The sequence below is a fragment of the Lagopus muta genome, chromosome 2 (assembly GCF_023343835.1).
Source record: "Lagopus muta isolate bLagMut1 chromosome 2, bLagMut1 primary, whole genome shotgun sequence".
NCBI lineage: Eukaryota > Metazoa > Chordata > Aves > Galliformes > Phasianidae > Lagopus > Lagopus muta.
The window spans coordinates 80,153,915-80,175,528 of NC_064434.1; the positions used below are offsets into that span (position 1 = coordinate 80,153,915).

General features: G+C 51.7%; 1 protein-coding gene across 1 annotated transcript; it reads right to left on the bottom strand.

The window, feature by feature from the left end:
- Positions 1-5,446: 5,446 nt before the first annotated feature.
- On the bottom strand, positions 5,447-12,434 carry TCTE1 (t-complex-associated-testis-expressed 1). The gene is made up of 5 exons (XM_048935590.1): positions 12,353-12,434; positions 9,856-10,123; positions 8,479-9,047; positions 7,825-8,274; positions 5,447-5,772 (listed from the first exon to the last, which is right to left on the bottom strand). The coding sequence occupies exons 2-5, from the start codon at positions 10,031-10,033 to the stop codon at positions 5,596-5,598; spliced, it is 1,374 nt and encodes a 457-aa protein (XP_048791547.1). The 5' UTR covers positions 10,034-10,123; positions 12,353-12,434; the 3' UTR covers positions 5,447-5,595.
- Positions 12,435-21,614: the final 9,180 nt, after the last annotated feature.

Sequence of the window (21,614 nt, forward strand, 5' to 3'; positions counted from 1 at the left end):
CACAGTGTGCATGGGCTTTTATGTCCTGGTGAATCAGGAGACGTTCAATCAGTGGAGCTGCACTGGGTCACTAGTGAGGAATTTGTGTCCTTTCCAATATAATCTCTTTGAAATCTTCCACACATTGCTTAAATCAGGCTGCAGTATCGCTAGCCCCCAAGGTGCCTTGGACAGATGGATTCAGCAAAGGTTTGGCAGGCATTTTAGTTTCCCTAGGGCACAAAAAGTCCTCCGAAGAGGGACTGTGCCCTGCCCTTTAGAGTTCTGCTGGTCCCTGGCTCTCTCTGGGCTTCTTCATGAGGTTCTTCCAGGAGCAGAGTGCCCCACACTCTAGAAGGCTTTGCTGTTTTCAATATGCCATTGACCCCTTGCAGCTTTCCATGGGCTAGGAATCAGACTCAGGTTGCACTTGCCCGCAGTTTTCCTCTTACACTGGGATGGAGGAGGTGGGAGCACTGCCAGCTCCTTGTCCTGGCACTTCACATCGCTGACATGTCCCTAGAAGAGAGCTCTTCTACCCTGTCACAAGGCTGGAAAATGTATTTGCACTGTTTGGCGTTTCCTTTTGCTTCCAGTGTAGCTGCCAGAAGCTCTCCAGCTTTCATGAACTAAAGAAAGAATGAGCAAGCGAGGAGCTCTGGGTTAGCTGGCCTCCAAGGCACATCACCACCCATTTATCTCTTTCAGCACACACTAGAAATTTCTCAGATAGCGCCCAGCACACCTCTGCCCTCTTTGGTGGCTTTCTCCATTCATGCTCAAGAGGCTCCAGTGCTGTTTGTGGATGCCTGTGTGGAGGAGACTACAGGATGAGGCTTATTAAGAGGAATTTTAAGAAAGTTAGGTAGCATGTGATGGCAGTAAATCATTGCCTGCTGATTAGCTTGTGGAAAGAAGAATACCTTTTAAGCGTTCCTTCCAGCCTTTCCAATTATGGCTTTGGTACTGCTGTCTAATTTCACCAGGATGCTGCCTTACTTCCAGCAGGGCAGAATTGCTGCAATGTGCTCCTACTCTGCTGCAGCATCTGTAGGGTACATTTCTGAGACATGGCAATAGCACTGAGAAGTCGTGCTACCAAAGAACTGTAATTCTCAACTTGTGGCATGGGCTTCTAATCATGTTTCATGTATATTCAGTGGTTACAATGAGGTCTGTGTGAATATGAAGATGGGTCTCTATGAGAGCGATTTGGATCCGTATTGTCACAGAAATGGGTTACGGTTTAGGTGTTAGCTCTGTTTGGTAACACTGCCTCCTGCCTTGCATGTGGGCCTATAATTTCCACTGAGCCAGGTGTACCTGGGGACTGAAGGCTGCAGGGCCTGGGAGCCCATTAAAGGCTTAGGGATGAGCCCACTCAGGGTTCTTGTTTCCATGGGTGTTCTGGAAAAATGAGAAAGACGTTCAGTCACATTTCAGATAGACATACATAGGCTGCATTCATTCCTAGTGTAACTTTCTTGAAGCCCGTGGTGCTATGCCAGTGCGAGCATGGCTTAGCAACTCTTCAGAGTGATCTGTCCTTGAAGCCAGACAAACTGTGCTGTTGCAGTGTTGCTTTGAAGCACAGAGCTCACACTGGGACTTGGCCAACATGAACGGATGTTGAATTTCTACTGTCTTTCAAGCAATGGGTTGAATTGTTCTGCTTTGCTGCCTCCATCACAGCTGCTCCATGAAGGGAAACATTACACTCATGGTTGTGATCTTGTTTACTCCCTCAAAAGCCAGCTAATGAGAAAAGTGACCTATGCTGTAATGGGAGAGGAGACTTCTCCCACAGGACTGCAGCCTTTCTACATGCAAAGGGAAACGAAGTTCCAAGGACAGAACTGAACCTGCAAGACTCATGGCCTCCCCTTCTTCCTTCCCTCCTCACACCATCTGTCTCACCTGGGGAAGGACAGTTTCCTTGTGGAGTTCAGCAAGCTCCTCTTCCTGCAGCCCACAACAAGGCTCTACTGTCAGATGCATCATTAACCTATGCAACACTTCCAGGTACTGCCGAGTTTTGAGGAGCCCATGACAGTATGCAGCATGTTCATCCAGCACTGAGAATAAGCACAGCTGCTGCTGGAAAGCTAACTGGCTTTTATTCCTCCCCTCTTTCCAGTGGAGACTGTTTTTGTTGGGGCCTTTTGTTTGTTTTTTTGTAAACCTCCAACTTCTAGGGAAATGAAGCTGATGAGAAATCAGTGCCCATCCTGAAGCCTCTCCAATCCTTCGAACTTTGCGAGTGGATGCATTGCCTGCTGTGGTTATAATGTAGTGGACTTCATAGAGCAAAGTAACTTCACACACAGACACGAGGTTCTTTCACTCTCCATCAGTGCAAGCTGCTTCTGCAATCTTAGCTACTTACATTAGTGAAAGAAAAAAGCCTAGCTAGAATGTGTTGAGATGACTTAGTGTTTTATATCAGTCCCACCATCCAAATATCCATTAGCAGTGCTTTCAGCCGGCATGCCATGAGTTCAGACTTTGGGTGGCAGCCCACGAACCCTGTCAGGGTGAAAAGGTTTGGAAGACCCACTCCTAAGTCTGTGCACATCTCCAGAGCACATGCAGAGAGGGTGTCAGTTGAAAGCAGACATCCCTCTGGTTCAGCACAAGGAGAAGTGGTTGGCTGTTATTTGGGTGCACCTCCAAGGGTAAGTCTGGATGTGCTGGCGGCTTTGGTCTGGTATGTCCCCTTCAGTCCTGTAGCGAGTGGGTTGCAGCGTGGCAGGGCATTGCTTAATGATCTGTGAGAGGAAACTCCTGACCTGGTTTTTGCAAGAAGATGGTGCAAAGTGTCACATTTGCTGCAGTGATTGGCAGAGAGCAGGGATAAAAGCATGGAACAAGCTGTGTTTGAGATGAAGCTAATCCCTTGCTGGCTGTCTGAGAGGAGAGAGCTGTTGGATCTGCTCCCTGCCCAATGCTCTCCAGCTCTTCTCACCCTCCTCAAATCCAATGCAAAAACTAGCATTACTCCAAGCTCCCAAATCACCCCTCTTCCATCAGCTCCTTCTGGGCCATGAGCTCACACCATTCCAGTCCTCTCCTGGGAGATGTCGGTGGACTCGTAGTGACCTCAAGCACAGGGCAACCTATGGACAACCTGCCAGTCTGGCTGCACTGCCTCGAGCATTGCTCGCTGAGCACCACTTACATGCCCTGTGCCCACGGAGGCTGACTGAGAGCAGCTGTCAGAGGCTTTGCAGATGTGGGGATTTCTGTGGGAGACATGAGGCAAGGCAGGGCAGGAGGCTGCTATACTGCAGCAGCTGTGTTTTGGGTCAAGGATGGAGAAGACCTGGGGCAAAGTGGACTTTCAGGGTAAGCCCTTCCTGCCTGAAGACACATTGGATGGAGGAGGCTTTTCCCAGCTGAGGTGCCCAGGCAGGGCCTCACTGTGTCGTCAGAGCAACACTGCTGCCTCCAGGACCAGCACTGACAGCTGGAGCACGTGTCACAAACTGCAATGGATAATGCAGCCACAAGGTGTAAATGTCACTAATGAATAAATTGCCTTGTGCCTGGGAGAGGCTAATCCATCATGGCCAGGGACAGGGATGTGATAGGGCTGGCTATTTCGGGCGCAGCTTGCAGGGAGGATTCGCTTCACATCTCTGCTGTCCCCTCTGCCCAGGGAGGTTGATGTGAAGCCTGGCTCTGTGCTGCTTCCATCTGCCCAGACACACCAGGTCAGGCCTCAGCCCTCTCCACTGTCACCAGAAGAGGGATTGGGCTATGTCCCCTCTGTCAGGAGACACAGCTGGCTCTACTACACCATTCCATAGGTCAGGCACAGTCCCCTTCTCCCTCCCCTGTATCTGAATACCACTCAGCAACACCGTGGCTGGCTGTGATGGCCAGCATGTAGGCGGCAGGCGGGGATGGAGTTCAACACAGACAAATCCAGCCCTGCCGAAGCAAAGGGATGCTGAGTGCAGTACCAATCCCCACGCATCCTCCTGCTCCTCCACCCCCAGCTGGTGCCTGAAAGCAGCCTGCCATCCTGTTGGCAACATATGCCAGTACGACACCTTGCAAACCTCCATTGCTGTGAGCGGAAGCCAAGAGGCTCAGGAAGCTGCCACCAGCTCCTCGCCCTGCCTGCACGAAGCACAGCTCACCATCTGCTGTGACTGCCAGCCAGCCCCCAGCACCTCTATCATTCCTCTGCCTCCTCCTCCCATTCTCCCGTCAGTCTGATGCAGACCCACATATGTCCCATGGGCAGGGGGATGCTCCCAGCCTGCATGGGTACCTGCAGCTGGTGCTGCTCGCACCTGTAATCCAGCCTGAAGGTGACGAGTGACCCAACGGCAATGGCAGCATCACACAGAGAAACTGCTGGTGCTATCAGCTGTAGGGGCTTTAATTGTTACCAATTCATCCATAATTTGAAGCCTCGCACACTGGCGGTAATAGGCTGCTGGTCTCTTGTCGTGTCCAAGCAGTTCAGAGGAGGCACACAGCCCAGGAGCATGCTTGGATGGTGGTTAGGTGGTGCTGGCAGTCTTGCTGCGTGCAGCAAAAGGAGCCGAGAGCATCCTGGAAAGCAAGTCAACGTTTTTTCAGGTGTTGCATTTTTCACAAGCCCTTTTCTTTCCACCCTTGCTCCTCAGTGGCTGTGCTGGCCAGTGCGTGCGCCATCACATCCCTGCCCTCCTGGCATCAGCCTTCATCACACAACTGGCTGTCCAGCATGGTCCTGTATCTGGAGCTACCTGTGGGCTTTCCCAGGGCCAGACACTCCCATTAAGCCCCCAACCCACCCTCACTGCTAGAGCTGCTCCTTCAGCCTGAAGCTGACCTGGGTCGTCTTTTCTGCTGTTTCTGAACACGAGTTCTCATCTCATTCAGGTGTGTCATTCAGTGGAAATATTTTGTAAACGCAAATAAATCTATTCAATACCTCGGTTTCGAGGATGTAAAACAAGTAGTTGGAGGAGCCCGGGTGGGAAGGTTTCGCAGCAGCTGCCCCTGGCTGTATTTTCTTGCAGATGTAGCCTCTGAAGCATCCACAAACAGTTCAGAAAGGCACTACAATACTCTGCAAGGGCTCTGGGGTGACCCGCAGGGCCCCTCTGTGTGGCTGCTGGCAGCGGGGACAGCCTCACACTCGATCCTTTCTGATCTATGTGGCCATGGATGGCATCAAGCGGGTGGCCTGTGTCCATCAGGCAGAGCAAGGCACAAGCGGGTACATGGTGAACAAATTATTTTGTGAGCACTGGGAACAGTTTTTACTTTTCAACTATGTCAATATGATCTAGCTCTGTCCGTCTCTCTATATATGTACAAACAGTATATCACAATGTTGCCTTTTTTGTTGGAAATATCAAAGTACAAAGATTGTAAACCAAATCGGTGTAATAAAAGTTTCAGATGACTCATGGAAGCGGCTGTCAGCAGTGGGTCTGTGGGTGTGGGGTCGCTCAGAGCTGGGAGAGACCCAAGCCCTTGTGTTGCCCTGAGGGCAGGGGTTGGATTGGGGTGCTGGAAGCCTGCCACCACGCGTGCAGGGGTAGGTTGGTTATTCCAGACACCATGTGAGCAGTCAGTAATACCTTCAGTTCCTTGCTTGCTGCAGCTGTCCAGTCAGAGAGGCTCAGCAGGCTGCTGCAGCAGAGGCTGCAGGCGGGCAGCATCCCTGTTGGCCCACAGCATTTGGCTGATGAGATACTCGCTCTCCTCACCCACCTCTGCCAGGCGGAGATCAAACTCAGTCAGGGTCTGGTTACACCTGAGCCCTTCCAGCAGCTGCTTCCCACCATCCTGCAGCAGGTGAGAAAGAGCCCGTCAGACAGTGACAAAAGTGCCTAAGGCTTCTCCCAAGCCTGAAACGTAGCTCACTAGAGAGGGACGTGGAAGGAGTGTAGCCTTATGCAGCACACAGTGATATGACACATGCTAATGACTCCCTCTGGGTATCGTGTCAGGAGTCCTCAAGCTCAGGCTGGGTAATGGCATGGGCAGAGGATAACCTGCGAGGAGTCTGCGCTGCCCTGCCCCTCAGTCTCCAGCACCCTGCTGGGTAGGGATGAGCAGCAGTGGGATTAGATGCATTGCTCATCTCCCTTGGGTGCCATTTCCTGGGCAGGGCTGGCTTTTGTGGGGGAACATCTCACACAATTAATGCTGCATGGGTCAGACAATGCAATGCAGATTCATAAAATCATAAAATGGCTTGAGTTGGAAGAGATCTTGAAGCCTATCCAGTTCCAACCCCTGCCATGGGCAGGGCTGTTACCCACCAGCCCAGGGCCCAATCCAACCTGGCCTTAAGTACCTCCAGGGATGGGCACCCACAACCTCTCTGGGCAGCCTGCTCCAAACTGTTCCAATGTAGACAGCTGTAGGGAGGCAGCACACCTTGCATTTCCTTCCCTTGCCTGAAGCATTGTCTTCAGGTATGCAGCAATCTGACATTTGTTTCCCACAGCTTGTCTCTTTCAGGTGCCCAACACATGCCCTGACCCCATCTCTGCTGTGCAGGCAGTCCTCTCCTCAGCACGTTGACTGTTAGACCTTTTGCTAAAGGACAGAACGTGAGAAAAGAGAGAAGCTTCTTCTTAAAGGAATACAGAGGTCAGAATTTGATGCATTCCTCACAGAGATTCCCATTTCCCTATATATAAAATAAAGATAAAAACACTTCACAAGTGGGTTCTGAAAAAGCTCATCAAATGGAAGATGCTAACCACAAAGATTATTATTTACGAAGCAAAAACCCTTCTAATCCTTTCCATCCCATGTCCCTTTGTATCGTTACACTCCAGCAGTTTTCCATGTCCAGAACAAAAGAAAATGAGATCTCACAAAAGGTTTTCTGCCATCAAATCCTTTTAAAGCCATTGTCAAACATAATGATGCCGATATTCCTGCCAGCAGGGACAGCTGGTCTTGCTGTCTCTTTATTGTGACAGTGAGAAAAATTGAAGCAGCACAGAAAGTTTGAGAACCGGCATGATTGAATTTAGCTGTCCAGTTTCAGATTTCTGAAGTTCATCAGCAGAAGAGAAATGGTCTGCTTTGTGGGCATGGTGCACACTGCAGCTCTTAGGGATACAGTAGGATCTGCAGCAGCTCCTCTGCCTGCAAAATGCGAGCGTATGGCTCAGGAGCCACATATAAGCATCCAGATGTGACACTTCAGAGCTACTGCACTGCTCCAGAGCTGTGGGGTGAATTAAAGGGGCTCAACAACAGAGTCAGTTTTCTAACAATCTCCTCTGAGTGTGTAATGGACAGGAGAGATTCTGGGAAGGGTGAAACTGTGCTCTGCTGCGTGCCAGAGGGCACAGCAGATTCAAAGTACAAATGAGGGTACAAATGAGGCGCTCATCTCGTGCCACCCATTGTTTTCATCTACTCCCACGCGGGTAAACAGACTGTGATTTTCCCAAGCACACAGCCTGGATTTTGGTTTCTCATGGGGAAAGCCCCTCTGCCCAGAAGCCAAAGCCAGCTCCTGCCTGAGAGCCCCATAACAACATGTTGTGAGTGATACAGATGTGTGTCTCCATGGAAAACCTCCATCCTCCTGTCTACTGTTGTCTATTCACTGCTTGCAGCTGATTGTTATCACAGCAAGACTGCAGATAGCAAGGGATACATTCGCCCCATGGCTTGGAGGAAGATCAGGCTCAGCATTTGCTTTGCAACAGAATCTCAGGATGGATGAGGTTGGTAGGGACCTATAGAGGTCACCTGGTCCAACCCTCTGCTTAAGCAGGGTCCCCATGAGCTTGCCCAGGACCACATTCAGACATCAAACCATGCATCCATGCAGGATGCCAAGCTGCCCGGAGAAAGTGCTTCTCTTACCGGCCCGATGGGGTTGCACGAGAAGTTGATACATGTCAGGGTGGAGTTGTGAGTGAGGACCTGGGAGAAAACCACAGCTGTTGGCTCTGCCAGCCTGTTGCCTCCCAGGTGGAGGGACTTCAGGGTGGTGTTGGTCAGCAGAGCACAGCCCATAGCCTCCCCACCCTCGTCCTCCACGTGGTTGAGGCGCAGATTCAGGGAGGTCAGGGTGCAGTTCTTTGCCAGCGCTTGGGCCAGAGCCTGGGCACCCTCATTACAGATCTGGTTGTTACACAGATGGAGGATTTCTAACTTGCTGCAGTTGATCAGCTTGCTGACAGCTCGTGCCCCCTTGTCTCCGATGAGGTTGTGGGATAAGTCCAGCTCCACCAAGGAGGGGTGATTCAGCAAGTTGCGGACCAGCAGCCTGGTCTTGTCATCATCCACGTTGCTGCGTGTCAGCTTGAAAATCTGAGGGTAAAGGACAGAAAAACAACCAGTGCTTTGGGATGGCCTTTGCACAACCCCTCGAGCCCCTGGATCAGCAGAGATAGCATTCACTTCCCTTTAAAAAGGTAAGGGTGTGACAGCAAGCAAAACTTGCCCCTGGGTTTCTTCCTCTAGGCAATTTCAAGATTGAGCTGAGGAAGACAGGTTCATTTTGGGATATGTTACCTTCAAGTTGTGACACATCTTCACGGCAGCAGCCAGGTTGCAGCAGTCCTGGTAGGTGAACTTAAAGAGGTTCCACTCAAAGTTCATGCCACAATCCTTCACTCCGTAAGTAAGATTAAGCTCTTCAAGGAGAGGGAGAGCAGGAACGAGGGCTCCCAGGTCATAGTGATGAATGCAGACCTCACCAAACCCCAAATCACTCCCTGAATCAGAAAGGTCATCTGTCTCTTCCTTTTGATCCTCCTGCACCGGTGGCAGGAACTGATCAACCTCCAGTTTCTGCACATAGTCTCTGCAGAGCGGGATGAGCTCCAGGACCTGGTCAGGGTCTGTGGTGTTGGGGACAAAGCATTTCAGGATGTTTTCCAGGTGACGTTCAAAGAACATCCGCTTCCAGCTGCCTCCATGGTTGGAGACGTCACACACTTGCCAACGGTCGGTGCAGCACCTCTTCCAGTAGCCCTCATCACTTACAAGGTTGGCAGTGACAGTGAGTGGAAGGTCTGTGGGAAGCCTGGCCAGCACCTTCTTTTGGTCCTCAGGTGGAAGACGATCTAAAACAGGGTTGTCTGGAGGGAACGGAGAGGAGGAGAGGTTGGTCTGGGCTGTGGAACTAGGGGTGGCCCTGCAGTTCTGCCTAGGCCCCCTGCTGATGCTGATTCACCTCTCAGTATCCGGCAGATGGTGCAGGGAGCTAAGCTGGCAAAAAATTACTCTTTTTTTCTTTTTTTGTGCATGTATGTAGTTACAGTCCCAGCATGGATACATCGTTAGTCCTGTCTTTGATCCTTGTTGCTGCTCTACTGAGTGATGAGTTGTCCCTTTCTTTTCCCTCTCCCAGGCAGTTCCAGATGAGACGTGCTTTTTATATTATACTATGCTTCATCTACCCACCTGCTTCAAAAGCACATTTGCTGCCTGAGGATAGAACTTGTCACGTCCCCACCAAGGGCTGTGGAGGAAGCCTGAAGCTGTGAGCACATGTATTCTGAGATGGAAGTATTTCTGCATCTCTTTATAAGCACTTGGCACGATGGGGCTGCATCCTTGTTTGCTGCTGTAATGCGTGACCCAGGAACCAGCAACTTCAGAGCCCTGCTTGCAGCCAAGCTGAGTGCAGCAGGAAAAAGAAGCCACAGGACAAGGTTAGGGTAGAGTCACGTCCTGGATAGCAGCCCAGAAGACGAAAGCCATCCCTGTAGCATACAAGTACACACTTAGCAACTAAGCAGTTTGTCTAACTAGCTGCCTGAGGAGATATTCTTCCCCATCTGCTCCTTTGGCAGGGCTGGGTACCACACTGCGCCTTCCAGCTGCCTCTGCCTGCCTCGCTGCCCCTCCGCTTCCCAAAAAACCAGCACTCCCCACCATGCTTACTTGTGAAATTCTGGACGATGTGCTGCAGGCAGAGCTCAGTGAGTGGGGGGACAGTGATGAGGCACCACTCGGGATCCTCGACGATGCGGTGCATGCAGTACGAGTCATCCATGAGCCTGCTTTGGGAGGGACGCAGAGAGGGGATGGCTCTGCCCCTGCCACCTGCTGCCTGCTGCATCCTGCTCAGGGCCCGCTTCTCCTTCAGCAGAAGCACGAGGAAAATGGCTCGGGATCAGGAAAACACCACTGTGCTTTCCAGCCAGGCTGCCTGATTAAGAAAAAGGCAACCTTAGATGGAGGCTGGCCATAAGGGTGCTCTGCTTGTACTATTTCATCATACAGTTTCAGCCAGCCCTTCTGCTTCTTTGCTTGCACCTGGAGCACCACAACAAAACAGCTTATCTTTATGCAGTACGTTGCACAAAGAGGTCTTTAGATACTGCATGGAATGAACAGGTAATAAGGTGGCATTAATTCAAATGTTGTTGAAGAGGATGGACAAGAATTGATTGCTTGCTGTCTGTTCCAGGAAAGAAATAGGCAAAGCTGTCAGGATGGGTTTAAAACAAAAGAAAAAGGGGGTTCTTCACTGGGGAATGCCTTGCCGCAGGATATTGCAGGTGCTGACAATCTGTGGAGGCTTCAGGATAAATTCAAGGAAAAGAAACCTCTTGTGAAAGAGTCAATGCTCAGAAGCCACACCTGGCTCAGTCTGAGTTGAAGATGGTTGGAGGTGGGGAGAGTACTGGAAGAAAGGAACACATACTTGTGGTTTTCCACCTGCTTATAGTCACTGCTAGAAGGGGATACTGGGCCAGATCATCTTCTGGTCTGATCCAGTTTGCCTGTATTTACAGACAGATGCTTACTATAAGTGCATGCACTTTTTAATACTTTGCTCAATTACTCTCCTGCTGAACTCCTTCCAAGCATCCATTAACAGATGAGACGGTTCAGACCTGTCCAGACCCACCCTGAACATCAGCAGATAAGAGCTAAAAGAACCAGCCTGGAGCAGAAGGCAGGATGCTCGGTCCTATTAGCCATGCAGAGCTTTCCCAGACGAAACTTTCCCATTTGCTGCTTCCCACCCCAATCTCAGGAGCTGTAACCTCAGCTGTGTGCATCATCCACGTGTGCAGTGATTGTCTGGAAGCCCTGATGGGTACGAGCAATGAGTCTGCTTCTTGAATACCCAGGCTTGTTGATCCTCTGTCAGGGTGTGCAGAGCCATGCTGACCTTTACTGGGCCGTATGGGTTAGAGGCACCTAAAAGCAGCATCAGGCAGAACGTGGGCTGGCAGTGTCAGAAGAGAGGGCAGCTTCATATAAGACCAAGAGGATGGCTCAGGGCAAAGGGCAAAATCAAAAGTATCATGTCATACATAGAAGCCAACAGCCCCTTAGCATCGTGTCCCACAGCATTCCTCAGCCCTACAGCCCTTCAGTCCCTTCTCTGCTGTCCCAGGTTGTGCTGCCTCAGCCAGCATGATCCCTTTCCCTAGCAGCTCTGTAGTGGGCTTTGCTAGCTTGCTGCCTCTGCTGTTGAGAGGAAAGAGGAGAAAACCGACTGCACAACCCTGTTGAAAACTGAGCTCCTGGTGCTTGCTGGGCTTTTGCAGAAGGGCATAGCACGGTCGGATGGCAGTGAGGTGGCACTGACAGAGGTGAGGTGACTGGGGAAAATGCTTTCTCCTTGCTCAGCCCTTCATCCTATTCAAAAAGCATCTGTGTCACTCTGTCCCCCAGGCCAGTCACAGCTAAATGGGGCTTCTGATGGCTTTTCTGTGGTCAGAAAAGGGTTGGAAGATGGTGAGCACATATTTAAACAGCAGAGCAGCCTTTCAGTCGCACCTGCTTTGCTCTGGGAATGGACACCGCAGTTCAAAACTGGATGAAGCTCTCAGAACCCTGGATGTGCTGGCAGCTCTCCCTGCCTGTGTGCTGTGCTCACCCTGTGCAGGTGAGAGGAGGCACAGGCCGGCAGTCCCACAGCCAGCAGCACTGCCTTGCAGAGCTCTCTGGCACTCGCACAAAAGGGCTGATGCTAAGGATCCATTAGGACAGCATATTGCAGCTCCTAAAGAGTCTCCACAATGGGCCTTAAGTAAAGGGAAAAAATGCATGTCAGACGAGGAATCTACTTAGCTCCAAATATAATGGAATTTATCTGTAACTGGATATCAGGAAGGATGAGGCCAGGCAGACATTCGGGAATAGGGCTCATGCGGCCACTACCACCCAGCCAGCGCCGAGGGCCACAACACGGTCCTGGGTGACACCAGCAGAGATGAGGGTCGCTGCCGGGAGGGGCCTCAGGAGCAGGAAATCTCTTTCGGAACTGGGGAGGGGGGTGGGGGGAAGCCTCACAGGATGGCAAGGAAAGCAGCGGGCTGCCCCCACCCACGGCCCGTCAGACACTCAGCCCACCTCCCCTTCTCTCTCCCCGGCCTCCCGTCTCCCCGCCGCCCCCGGCCCCGTACCCTCCGCCCCTCACCGTCGGGGACGCGGCCGTTGCCGGGGCTGCCGCCGGTATCCGGGGACGCGGTGGCTGCAGGGCTGGCCGTGGCCCCAGCCCGGCAACAGCGCCTTGGGCACCGACGGGGAGCAGGCAGGGCTTAGGGAACAGCATCGTCGGCAGCACATGCAGGGACTGCACACAATATAAGGAGTCAACAAAGGGATGAAAGCGCGCATCGCATTTTTCCCCTTTCTCAGATCAAAGCGTTTCGGTGTTTGCCCACAGATTTTCCAGCTGAAATGTGACTTCCGTAGCGCTGACGGGCTCGGCAGTGGGTACAGCACTATCTCAGCCACTGCGTGCCCCGTGGGAGTGCGCACAACGCTGGTGCCAGCTCTCATGATACTCTCGCTAGTCTCGAGATAGCTGGTGTTCTTGGGAAGCTGCACTGCCTTTCATTCAAAAGACACCTCCTGGTTGTGAGGATGTGATGAATGTGACCTGAGATTACCCTGAAGACTTCACAGCGAAACAACAGACATTTAGACCTAAAAAAGCATCAAGATCCTGAGGTGTGCTGTGTGACTTTCAGCGGTGTGAAGCAGGACCTCAGCAGCAATGTGCTTTCTTCTGTAGGCGGATGACACTGCTGTGCTCCAGATCTGGGGACAAGTGAGGCAGCCTATGGGCCAGGCTGGCGTTTAAACATCTTTGGGGCTTTCTAGAGCTTGAAAAAGTAAGACTGGGGGCAATACTTAGCCATGAATGTTCTCTCTTGCACTGAGCAGAGCCTTCAAGCAGCCTGCAGTGGCAAAGCCTTCAGCCCACCTCATGGTAACGAGATGCAGATGCTATGCTTTGAAGTTGGGTCTGGCTTTGCCTGCCCAGAGCCATGGGATCCCAGAGATGGTATGGCTCACATGCTGCAGTCAGCTGTGGAATGGGATGCAACTGGATCTTGAATCATTGAAAACAAGGAGCAGCAACTTCAAAATGGCTGCATTAACTCTTCCTCTGTTTATTTTCATGCATGCCTTCCATCAGGGTGTGCAGTCTTAGGCACTGTTGCTCCTCAAATGAGCTAGAGAACAGCATAACTCTGTTAGAAACTAGTACTACAACAACTAACTAGGAGTGGAGCCTGTGCACTGATGGGGGGAATGCGTCTCACACAGGGCATCTGAGGCTGGGATGCTGTTGAGGCCGATGGCTGGATGGTGACAACCTATTTGGTGTCCCAGGCGTGAGACTAGAAATATGTTATCCTGCCTGGCTTCTCCCACTCTGATTTGTGCGTGCCTTTGTAAGGACTTGCAGGTAGTCGAGCTTTGAAGGGCGAATGCAGCACCACACCACTCTGAGGAGAGCAGGGAAAATCCTTGCTTGATCTGCCACAGAGCTAAACTCATAACTGAGCATGATCTCTGCAGCACCAAAATCTCAGGCTTTGTGAGAGGGCACAGGAGCCCATGGAGAGTCCTCTCCCAGCAGCACACAGCATAAGGACTGCTGACAGCCCTGCAGTGTTGGCAGCAGCCCTGTGGCAGTGTCACTGGGCAGGGACTGCTGCCATTTCCAAGGGGCAGTGTGTGTGCTTGTGTGCATGAGCAGAGGAGGTGACTGAGCTGCCCAGGTGCTTTCTTTCCTGCAGCACAGCAGCTTTCCTGGACTCTAATGGGCTGCTGGGTTTCTCCCTGATGGGATGACAAGAGCACCAGCTGCCTCCTCGGGGACTGCACAATGCATCTGGCAAGGCTCTTGCCTGCAGCAAGAGGCAGGCTGCGTGCTTGTAGTGGCATCTGGAGGGAACAGCAGTGGAAGGGGAAAAAATCCATGCATGAATCCTCCCAGCCAGCCCTGCTAGGGCATCTCCTGCAGTCCCTTTTGTCCTCATGTCACATCACAATGGTCAGAATTCACTGCAGTTTAGGACACAACTTTGTCCAAGTTCTTTATGCCATATGGGGTGGCTTCTGCAGTGGGGCACCCCAATCTGTCAGGCATGGTTTGTTGTGTCGTGCACACTCCTGGGGTATGGCTGGAGACTGTGAGAGGGGCATTTGCTGATCAGTGCGTGCCTGGCACAAAAGGGATTTGCTTGGGCAGGAGCTGGTGAAGTTTGTCCTTGCTTCTAGGGATTCTCCTTGCAAAGCGGCTTGTGCTGCTTCCATGGGAAGCTCAGAGAAGCACAGAAAGTTGCCAGACTGATGGGGGCTGGACAAAATGAAGATGCTGAGGGGTGGAGACAAGATTCAAGGCTCTGTCTCCAAGCCTTCTTCCTGTTGGTTCCCACTGAAAAATGCTGCTAAAAAGCAGTTGACATCTCCTGCATTCCTAGAGGAAGTGGTGAAAGGAACAGGAGAGAAAATAGTTCCCTGCAAAGTCAGCATTGAAGGAATGGGGAGCGCTGATGAGGTGAGAAGCACTGCATGCATGTGTGCTGCTTCTCCCACAAAGCTTTCCGCTCTCCCCCTAGGTCCCAGCAGGAACCACACAGCTGCTGACAGCTACTAATAGAGGGGTTGATTGTGAATTCTGTCTCCTACTGCTTCCTGGGAAGAGCAGTAATTACCCTTAATTAGCTTGGATTTGATTCCACCTCCCACCTTCCAGCCCCCTGCCCTGCTCACAGGAGCCAGCCCAGCTGCTGCCTGCACTGCATGGTGGGGAGCGGTGCTCGTATCCCGTTGTGTCCTGCAGGCTCACTCCTGGGTACTGAGAGCAGCAGGAGCTGTGAAGCTCATTTTGCCCTGGCCTTTCCACTATGACACAGGAACCAAGCAGGAGGTGAGGGGAGTGGTCCTAGTAAAGAGCCTGAGGATGCTGGCAGGTGGGAGGCTTAGCAGCTGGCAGCACTCCACCATGGGGAACCCCTTCCTTCTAGGATGCTTGCTGCTCATGGCAGGGTGGATGCATTTTCTGATGTTGGTGCTGGAACTCCCTAGGCTAGATAGTTTAATTGGCTCTTCTCGTATTTCAAGTACATTTTTCAGATCATATGCTTTCTTGACAGAATCTTGAAAACCTCCAGGCAGCAGGAGCTGTGCCCAGGGACCCAGCAGCTCCTGTCTGCAGCCCCTCTCCTTGCTGCTGGAGCACACTCTCCTTTCGCTGAGATCTCTCCAGCATCAGGCCAGAAGATTCAGGCCTCTCTGGTGATTCCTGCTCAGCCCCTTGCATCTCATCCAAATGCCAGATGGCAAACTAGCTTCAGCAGGAGCTGTGCCAGGCCCTCCTCCCTTCCTCTCCACCCTTTAAGCTACAGAAAAATCGTGAAGAACCAACACAACTCTACCAGTGGATGCAGACTTCAAGCTGTCGTGCCTTCCCCTGCGTTCCCGGACTTCAGCCCCAGCTGTGTAGGATTGAGGGGGGAGATGGTGGCAGAATTCCAGACTGGGAGATGCTAGAGAAGAGAGGACCTGGTCTCCTTGTGCCCAACTCCCAGCTGCTATAAGTAATGGATAAAATTGAGGATGCAGCCACAGCTGCTGCTGGCTCAACACCTGCTGACCCCTTGAGCAATCCCTTCTCTCTTCAAGGGACTTCAACACCTTCTGCTGGCTCTTCCTGATACTCAGGGAACGCCATCATCGTGGCACCAGGGCCTCTCTGTTAGCTCTGGGGTCTCCCACTGTTAGTTCTGTGTTGCAGTGGGCCCCTCAGCTCCTCTCCCTGCAGCACAGGTCCCCTCACTGTCACTTAGCTGGGGAATGGGGATGGGGAAGACAAGCCTCTCAGTACCTAGGAGAAATGCTCAGAAATAGTGCTAGTTGCAGCAGGTTGGGCTGTAACGAAGGTCACCAGGGTCACCAAACACTTTCGCAGGTCACCAAACACTGTTCCTGGGGGATGGGTTGGTGCCACAGCCCTGCAGCTGCTGCAGGAATGCTGGTGGGATTTCCACGTGGAGGAGGAACAGGATCTGGTGAGCACCTTCTCTTCCTTCTGTTTCTTGCAGCTTCTGCAGCATTCAGAGCAGGTGTGAAGCCTTTTCCTTCCCTTGCTGGAGATGAGAGCTGGTGGGAAACTGTTTTCCAGAGCCCCATGGAGATACTTCCTTCACTTTGTATGGTCTCTTGAGTTGCTTGAGAAGTCCATGATGCACATTACAGCTTGTGGATGTGTATTGTTCCCTCTCCTGCCCTAATTCCAGCTTCTCCCTGTTCTGCTGTGTTTTGATCAGCCCGAAGTATTTGCAACAGGGGTAGGCGCTATGCAGGGACATGAAGCACGGGGGGATCAAGTCTGCCAGACCAGGTGGTTTTACACGGGGAGCACAGCCCCTTTCCCTCACATGGCTGCCAGAAAGCAGCTCAGAGACCCAGGGGCTGCTCCAGCTGAGGGCAGCGCCCCCTTTCCTTGTGGGAAAACAAAGCCCAACGCAGTGAGGACAATGTCAGCGTGGTTGCTGCGGCGGGAGGACGCTGATGGGGTAGGACAGCCTGGGACCGCCGAGGGCTGCAGAGCTGATGCTGTCCTTCGGTGCCCTCTTTCCCCCTCATGCACCTCATCCCTGCAGGGCTGCATGGCCTGGTGCCAAGGGCTGAGGAGCTGCCAGCTGCCATCGCCCTCCCTCCAGTGACGGGTGGCAGAGCCCCAGCCCTCTCTTCGTGCCCTCTTGTCCTCTCTGCAGGGAAAGCCGCCTGGATTCTCTTTGCATACAGGGAGTGCTCATTGTGGCAGGGCTTGCCTTGCTGTTGCCATCTCTGGGTGGGCTGTCGCTGTGTTTCCAGCAAGGCAGTGGAGAAAATTAAAAGCCTCAGTGAGCAGAGCAACCAGGCTGAGCCAGGAAGCATCAGCGGTGCTTCTGTCAACACTGCAGCCGAGGAAGGCAGGCAGCTCCTTAATTATTGATTGCACTTATAAATAAATGCTGGGATGGGGAAGAGAAGGTTACAGCAGAGCAAAGAGCTGCTTTGAGATGGGGGAGGAAATGTGAGAATGTGGCTGTTTTAAAGGTCAGACAGTTCTGCATCTCCTTTCCTCTTTCTCTGTAAAACTCAGTGATATTTGAGGTGAGGACTCACCTTCCTTGGGCCGAAGCAGGCCAGGGGAAGCAGAATGAGAGTGGGGGCAGTGAGGGAAGGGAGCAGGCAAGGAACGCCAGCTGCAATGTGGGACAAGTAAGGAGACAACAAAATTAGTAGAGCAGCAAATCCCAACCCGAGTGTAAATAATTCCTCACCATGTGAAAAGAAAGTCTGCGTAGCTTCTGTTTTATCTTCTTGCTCCTGGAGCTGTAACCCATGTAACCTCTGGTGCAAAGGAACAGGGCAGTATGTGAGGGGAGGCTGGGTGAGTGAGATGGAGATAGCAGACCTGTGTTGAGGACTACAATAGCAACCCAATGTCCGTGCAGCCTCAGGAGTGTCACGGCCAGCTGAGAACACAGGTGGGGGGGGCTTGGGGTGGAAAACAGCGGCAAGGCCTGGAGGATGACAGCCCCCATAGGAACCCTGACTGCCTGCATGGGATGGGACTTCACAGCTTACTCTGGAGTACTCCCACAGGAGGGATTACAAGAGCTACAGGGGCACAGGGTGCAGTGCAGAGCTGCACTCAGCCTGCCCCAACACAACAGGACAAGCCTCCCTGCAGCCCCTTTGCAGTCTCAGGGAAGACATTACATGTGGTGGGCAGCAGCAGCCCAGCACCCGGGGCTGGCTCATGGTTGTAGCTGTGCTTACCTTCTGGGTTTTCCCAATGCTTTCCAGAGGAGCTCGGGTTGCAGCCTATCAATTGCTGCTCTCAGCAAGTGGCGCAGAAACACGGGCTGTAATTGAATCTCCAGAGCTGACTGCAAAGTATGGTCATCCTCACAAAGAGAGCTGGCCAGCTGTGAAGGGCAGGCAGCACAGGTGAGCCCCGGGATCCTCCATGAAATGCCTGTGGCCTGTGCTGCTCTGGCTCATGCCCAGCCATACACCAAGGGCTTGGCCACCAGAGCCAGGGTTGGAGAGGTGCTTTGGGCCAGGGGTTGCTCTGACCCACGGCAGGCAGCATGATGTTCCCTGCAGGTTTTCCTCCCTATATTTTCACTATTTTTTTCCTTCCTTCTCAGCTGCTGCTAGGAAGGGATGTCACTGAGGCGGTTTATAAGGAGTGACCCATCTTGCTATTGAGTGTGACAGAGGTCTTCAGCTTCTGCTGGCCCCAAGGCAGCTGGACAATTATGGGTCACATCCAACTTGGCTCTTCCCCTAGGCTCGATGAACTGTGCAAAACACAGGCCTGCAGCAATGCCAGGAGTCTTGGGGATGTCCCTGAGACACATGCTGAAGATGATCCTCATGGGATTACATGTGCAGCTGGAGAAACCCAGCCTGTGCTCACTGTTGTGCTGCCAACTCTTCTCTTCAGCAAACCCTGAGTGACTTGTCCCACCATTTCTCCCTGCAGGCTGCCTTTCAGGTACTCCTGATGCCTTCGCTAGCAGGCTCTCTTTGGAGATACCAGTCCATCTAGGGCTCCATACCCTCCAACCCCACAGCCCTGTGCTGAGGCTGCTGCACTGCCAGAGAGCAGGACAGGGACCCATGGTCGCTAGGTTAGAGGGTTACGTAGCCTGCAGAGCCCCAGCTCTCATCCCATCTGTGCAGCTCTTCCAGCTAGGCAAGGCCTAATATGGTTGGTCCTTTACACAAAGTCAGGTAGCTGCCTGGAATTTGGGCTGGCACTCACATGCATTGCGCACGCCCTTCAGGGACCTTGGAGGTCCATCTGGACTTACAGAACAGTTGCCAACTTGACTGCACCTGTTCACAGCAAAAACCTCATCACTTCTTAATTAGTTTCCTGCTTTCCACTGTCCTGTGTGTGTGCATGCAGCCCGTGCTGTTTGGAGTTGCAGTGTGTGCACAGAGAACTGCTTGCACCTTAGATCTCTAGTAAGGGAATGTAGGCTGCTATTTTGGTGAGAGAACTATATTTAAAATTCATGTTTCATCCCCTCAAGCTCTCCCAGCTGAGCATTGCTCTACCTACTGCTGAAACAGAGAAAGGTGGCAGCTATGTCTGTAACATGGGATGGATGTGTGTTATCTTTCTGTGGAATAAAAACAGGAGTAGGGGGATGTAGGATGTACACTGGGATTTAACCAGGAGAACAGCATAAAATGTGTTCATCTAGGATCAGTGATGATCCAGCACAGCCACATCTCAGAAGCCAGCACTTCTACTGCAGCAGCCCTGGTGCCTCCACATAACTGCTGTTTGGTAGGATGAGATGCTTTCTTCCCTTCAGTTACAGGGCAGGTTTTGTGCTACAGAGCTACATCAAGAGCATGACTTAGTTATGCTGCAACCTCGCTGATGACCCATTAAAATCCCTGCAGGCTCAGAAAGAGGAAACTTTCCCCTCATGCCTTTTCTCAGGACACCTGAGGCTTATTTCTCATGGTACAGTTGGTTCTGCCACCCTGTGTGGGGGGAGCCACTTTTCCCATGGGATACAGGAGGAGGATAACAGAGCTGGGATGTCATACAGCTGGGTCACTGCTATAAGGCTGCTATTGGCAAGCTCAGGCTCTGCTTTTGGATGCAGAAGCAGCTCAGCCTCTCCTCCTCTTCACACACCTACTCTCCAATACCAAGAGGAGACATCATCTCTAGCAGTAGCTATTAATATAGTAACATGAATGCAGAAGGAAACGGGAAAATCATTTTCCCAGTAAGACAGAGCATTCCTTTCCCTTCCCCATACCTGGTACTGCTGTGGCTGGAATGAAATACGGCAGGTGTTCAACAACAGACATTAACAGTATTTTTAACTGATGGTATGAACTGTCCCTGTCATCCTGATACCCAGGAATCTTGGCTCACCAGTTCCTTTACTAAAAGCTCTACCTTAAGCTCCCTGGATGGAAGTAATGTTTAATGCAGGAGGTCTAAGGTCTATCCTCCTGGTGCAGATGTGGGAGTTGTCAGTGCTATGGTGAAACACAAGACACCTCTGCAGGCTGCTCCCCATTCCTTCTGCCTCCAGGACATCATATCAGTATCAGGCACTTAACCAAATGCAAGCTCCTGCTCTTTAGACAGCCACCTTTCTGGCACTAAGAAAAGATGTGTAGGACTGGCACTGAGTCTTAAATTTAGGACTGGACAGCTGCTGAGATGAGGAAGGAAATCCCTCATCCTCTAAACACAATTAAATCCACCACCTTTCTCCCCCAGGAGAACTGTTGTTCACCGAGGAGAGGAGGCTCTGCTCACAGCAGATGCAGACTGCTAAGAAAAGTAGCAGATGTCTCTAATCAGGAAACAGAGTCCTTCCCCACTATATCCTCTTTGCCTTATTTACGTGACAACAGAGCAATGGGCAAATACATCAGCCTGCCGAGCTTGCCCTACAAACCTAAGCTGAGAGTAGCAGCTGTGTGCAAGTGCACTGCTGTATCCCTCTGACCAAAGGGTTAACTGCTGGGTCATGCATGTGAAGCTCAGTTCTGTTCCTGCCATGCAACACTGTTAGAACCCTGCCTACCTCAGCCACCTACCAGTCTGCTCTCAGCTACCAGAAGCTCATTATATCGGTCTACCCAAGCTGCTAAAAATCACTTCCTGGCTCGTCATCCTCACCACTGTGGAGGTGCCCTTCCTCCACAGCATCAAACATCCTAACATAACTTTTGATCCCGCTACCCTCTTTCTGCTTCTCACCCACTAACATCACTGTTCTTCCAGCCCCCCACCCCTAAAGCACACAGATACTGCCTCCTTCTAATTCCACCAGGCCGGGCAGTCCTATCTGCTGGTGAAATTCATCTGTGTCAGGTTGCTGCTCCTGCTCACAGAGTGAAGCCTTTCTGCATGGCTATCCTGTTGTACCTCCCAGTCAGCTACCACGTGTGACCTCTCTATTTAGGCCGGTTTCTAACACAAAAGTACTCTGGTCAGGAACTCGAAGCATCACTCTAATGAAGTCTGAGGAAGCAGTGTGAGAAGAAAGGATTTAAAAGGGAGCAGAAGTAAGAAATGTGTAAGAATGTGCACTCAAAGCAAAGAGGAGGAGGTTGGGATGATCTTTTTCCCTTTGTGTGTTAGTACCAAGGACTGACTACAGTACTAACCATTGCATAGGCTATGCAAAAGGGCGTGCACACAGGCAAGGAGAACTGCTTTTCCCATTTCTAAATTATAGTAGCATTTTTTATCAGGGAAGGGTGTGGTGAGTCCTTCAGCAGGATGGGACTGCTTAGACTAGAGCATATGTTTCTTTCTGGATTTACAGGGACCAAAAAAACCCAAAAATGGTGCAGATATGAGAAAAAACCCCAACAAAACATCAGAGAGA

Bases quoted from the DNA above. Each gene is read 5' to 3' on its own strand.
- TCTE1 (XM_048935590.1), bottom strand. From the start codon at position 10,033: ATGCAGCAGGCAGCAGGTGGCAGGGGCAGAGCCATCCCCTCTCTGCGT. The intron at 9,048-9,855 runs GTAAGCATGGTG...CGTTCCCTCCAG, and splicing joins CATCGTCCAGAATTTCACAA to ACAACCCTGTTTTAGATCGT. The intron at 5,773-7,824 runs GTAAGAGAAGCA...CACCTGCTGCAG, and splicing joins CGTGCAACCCCATCGGGCCG to GATGGTGGGAAGCAGCTGCT.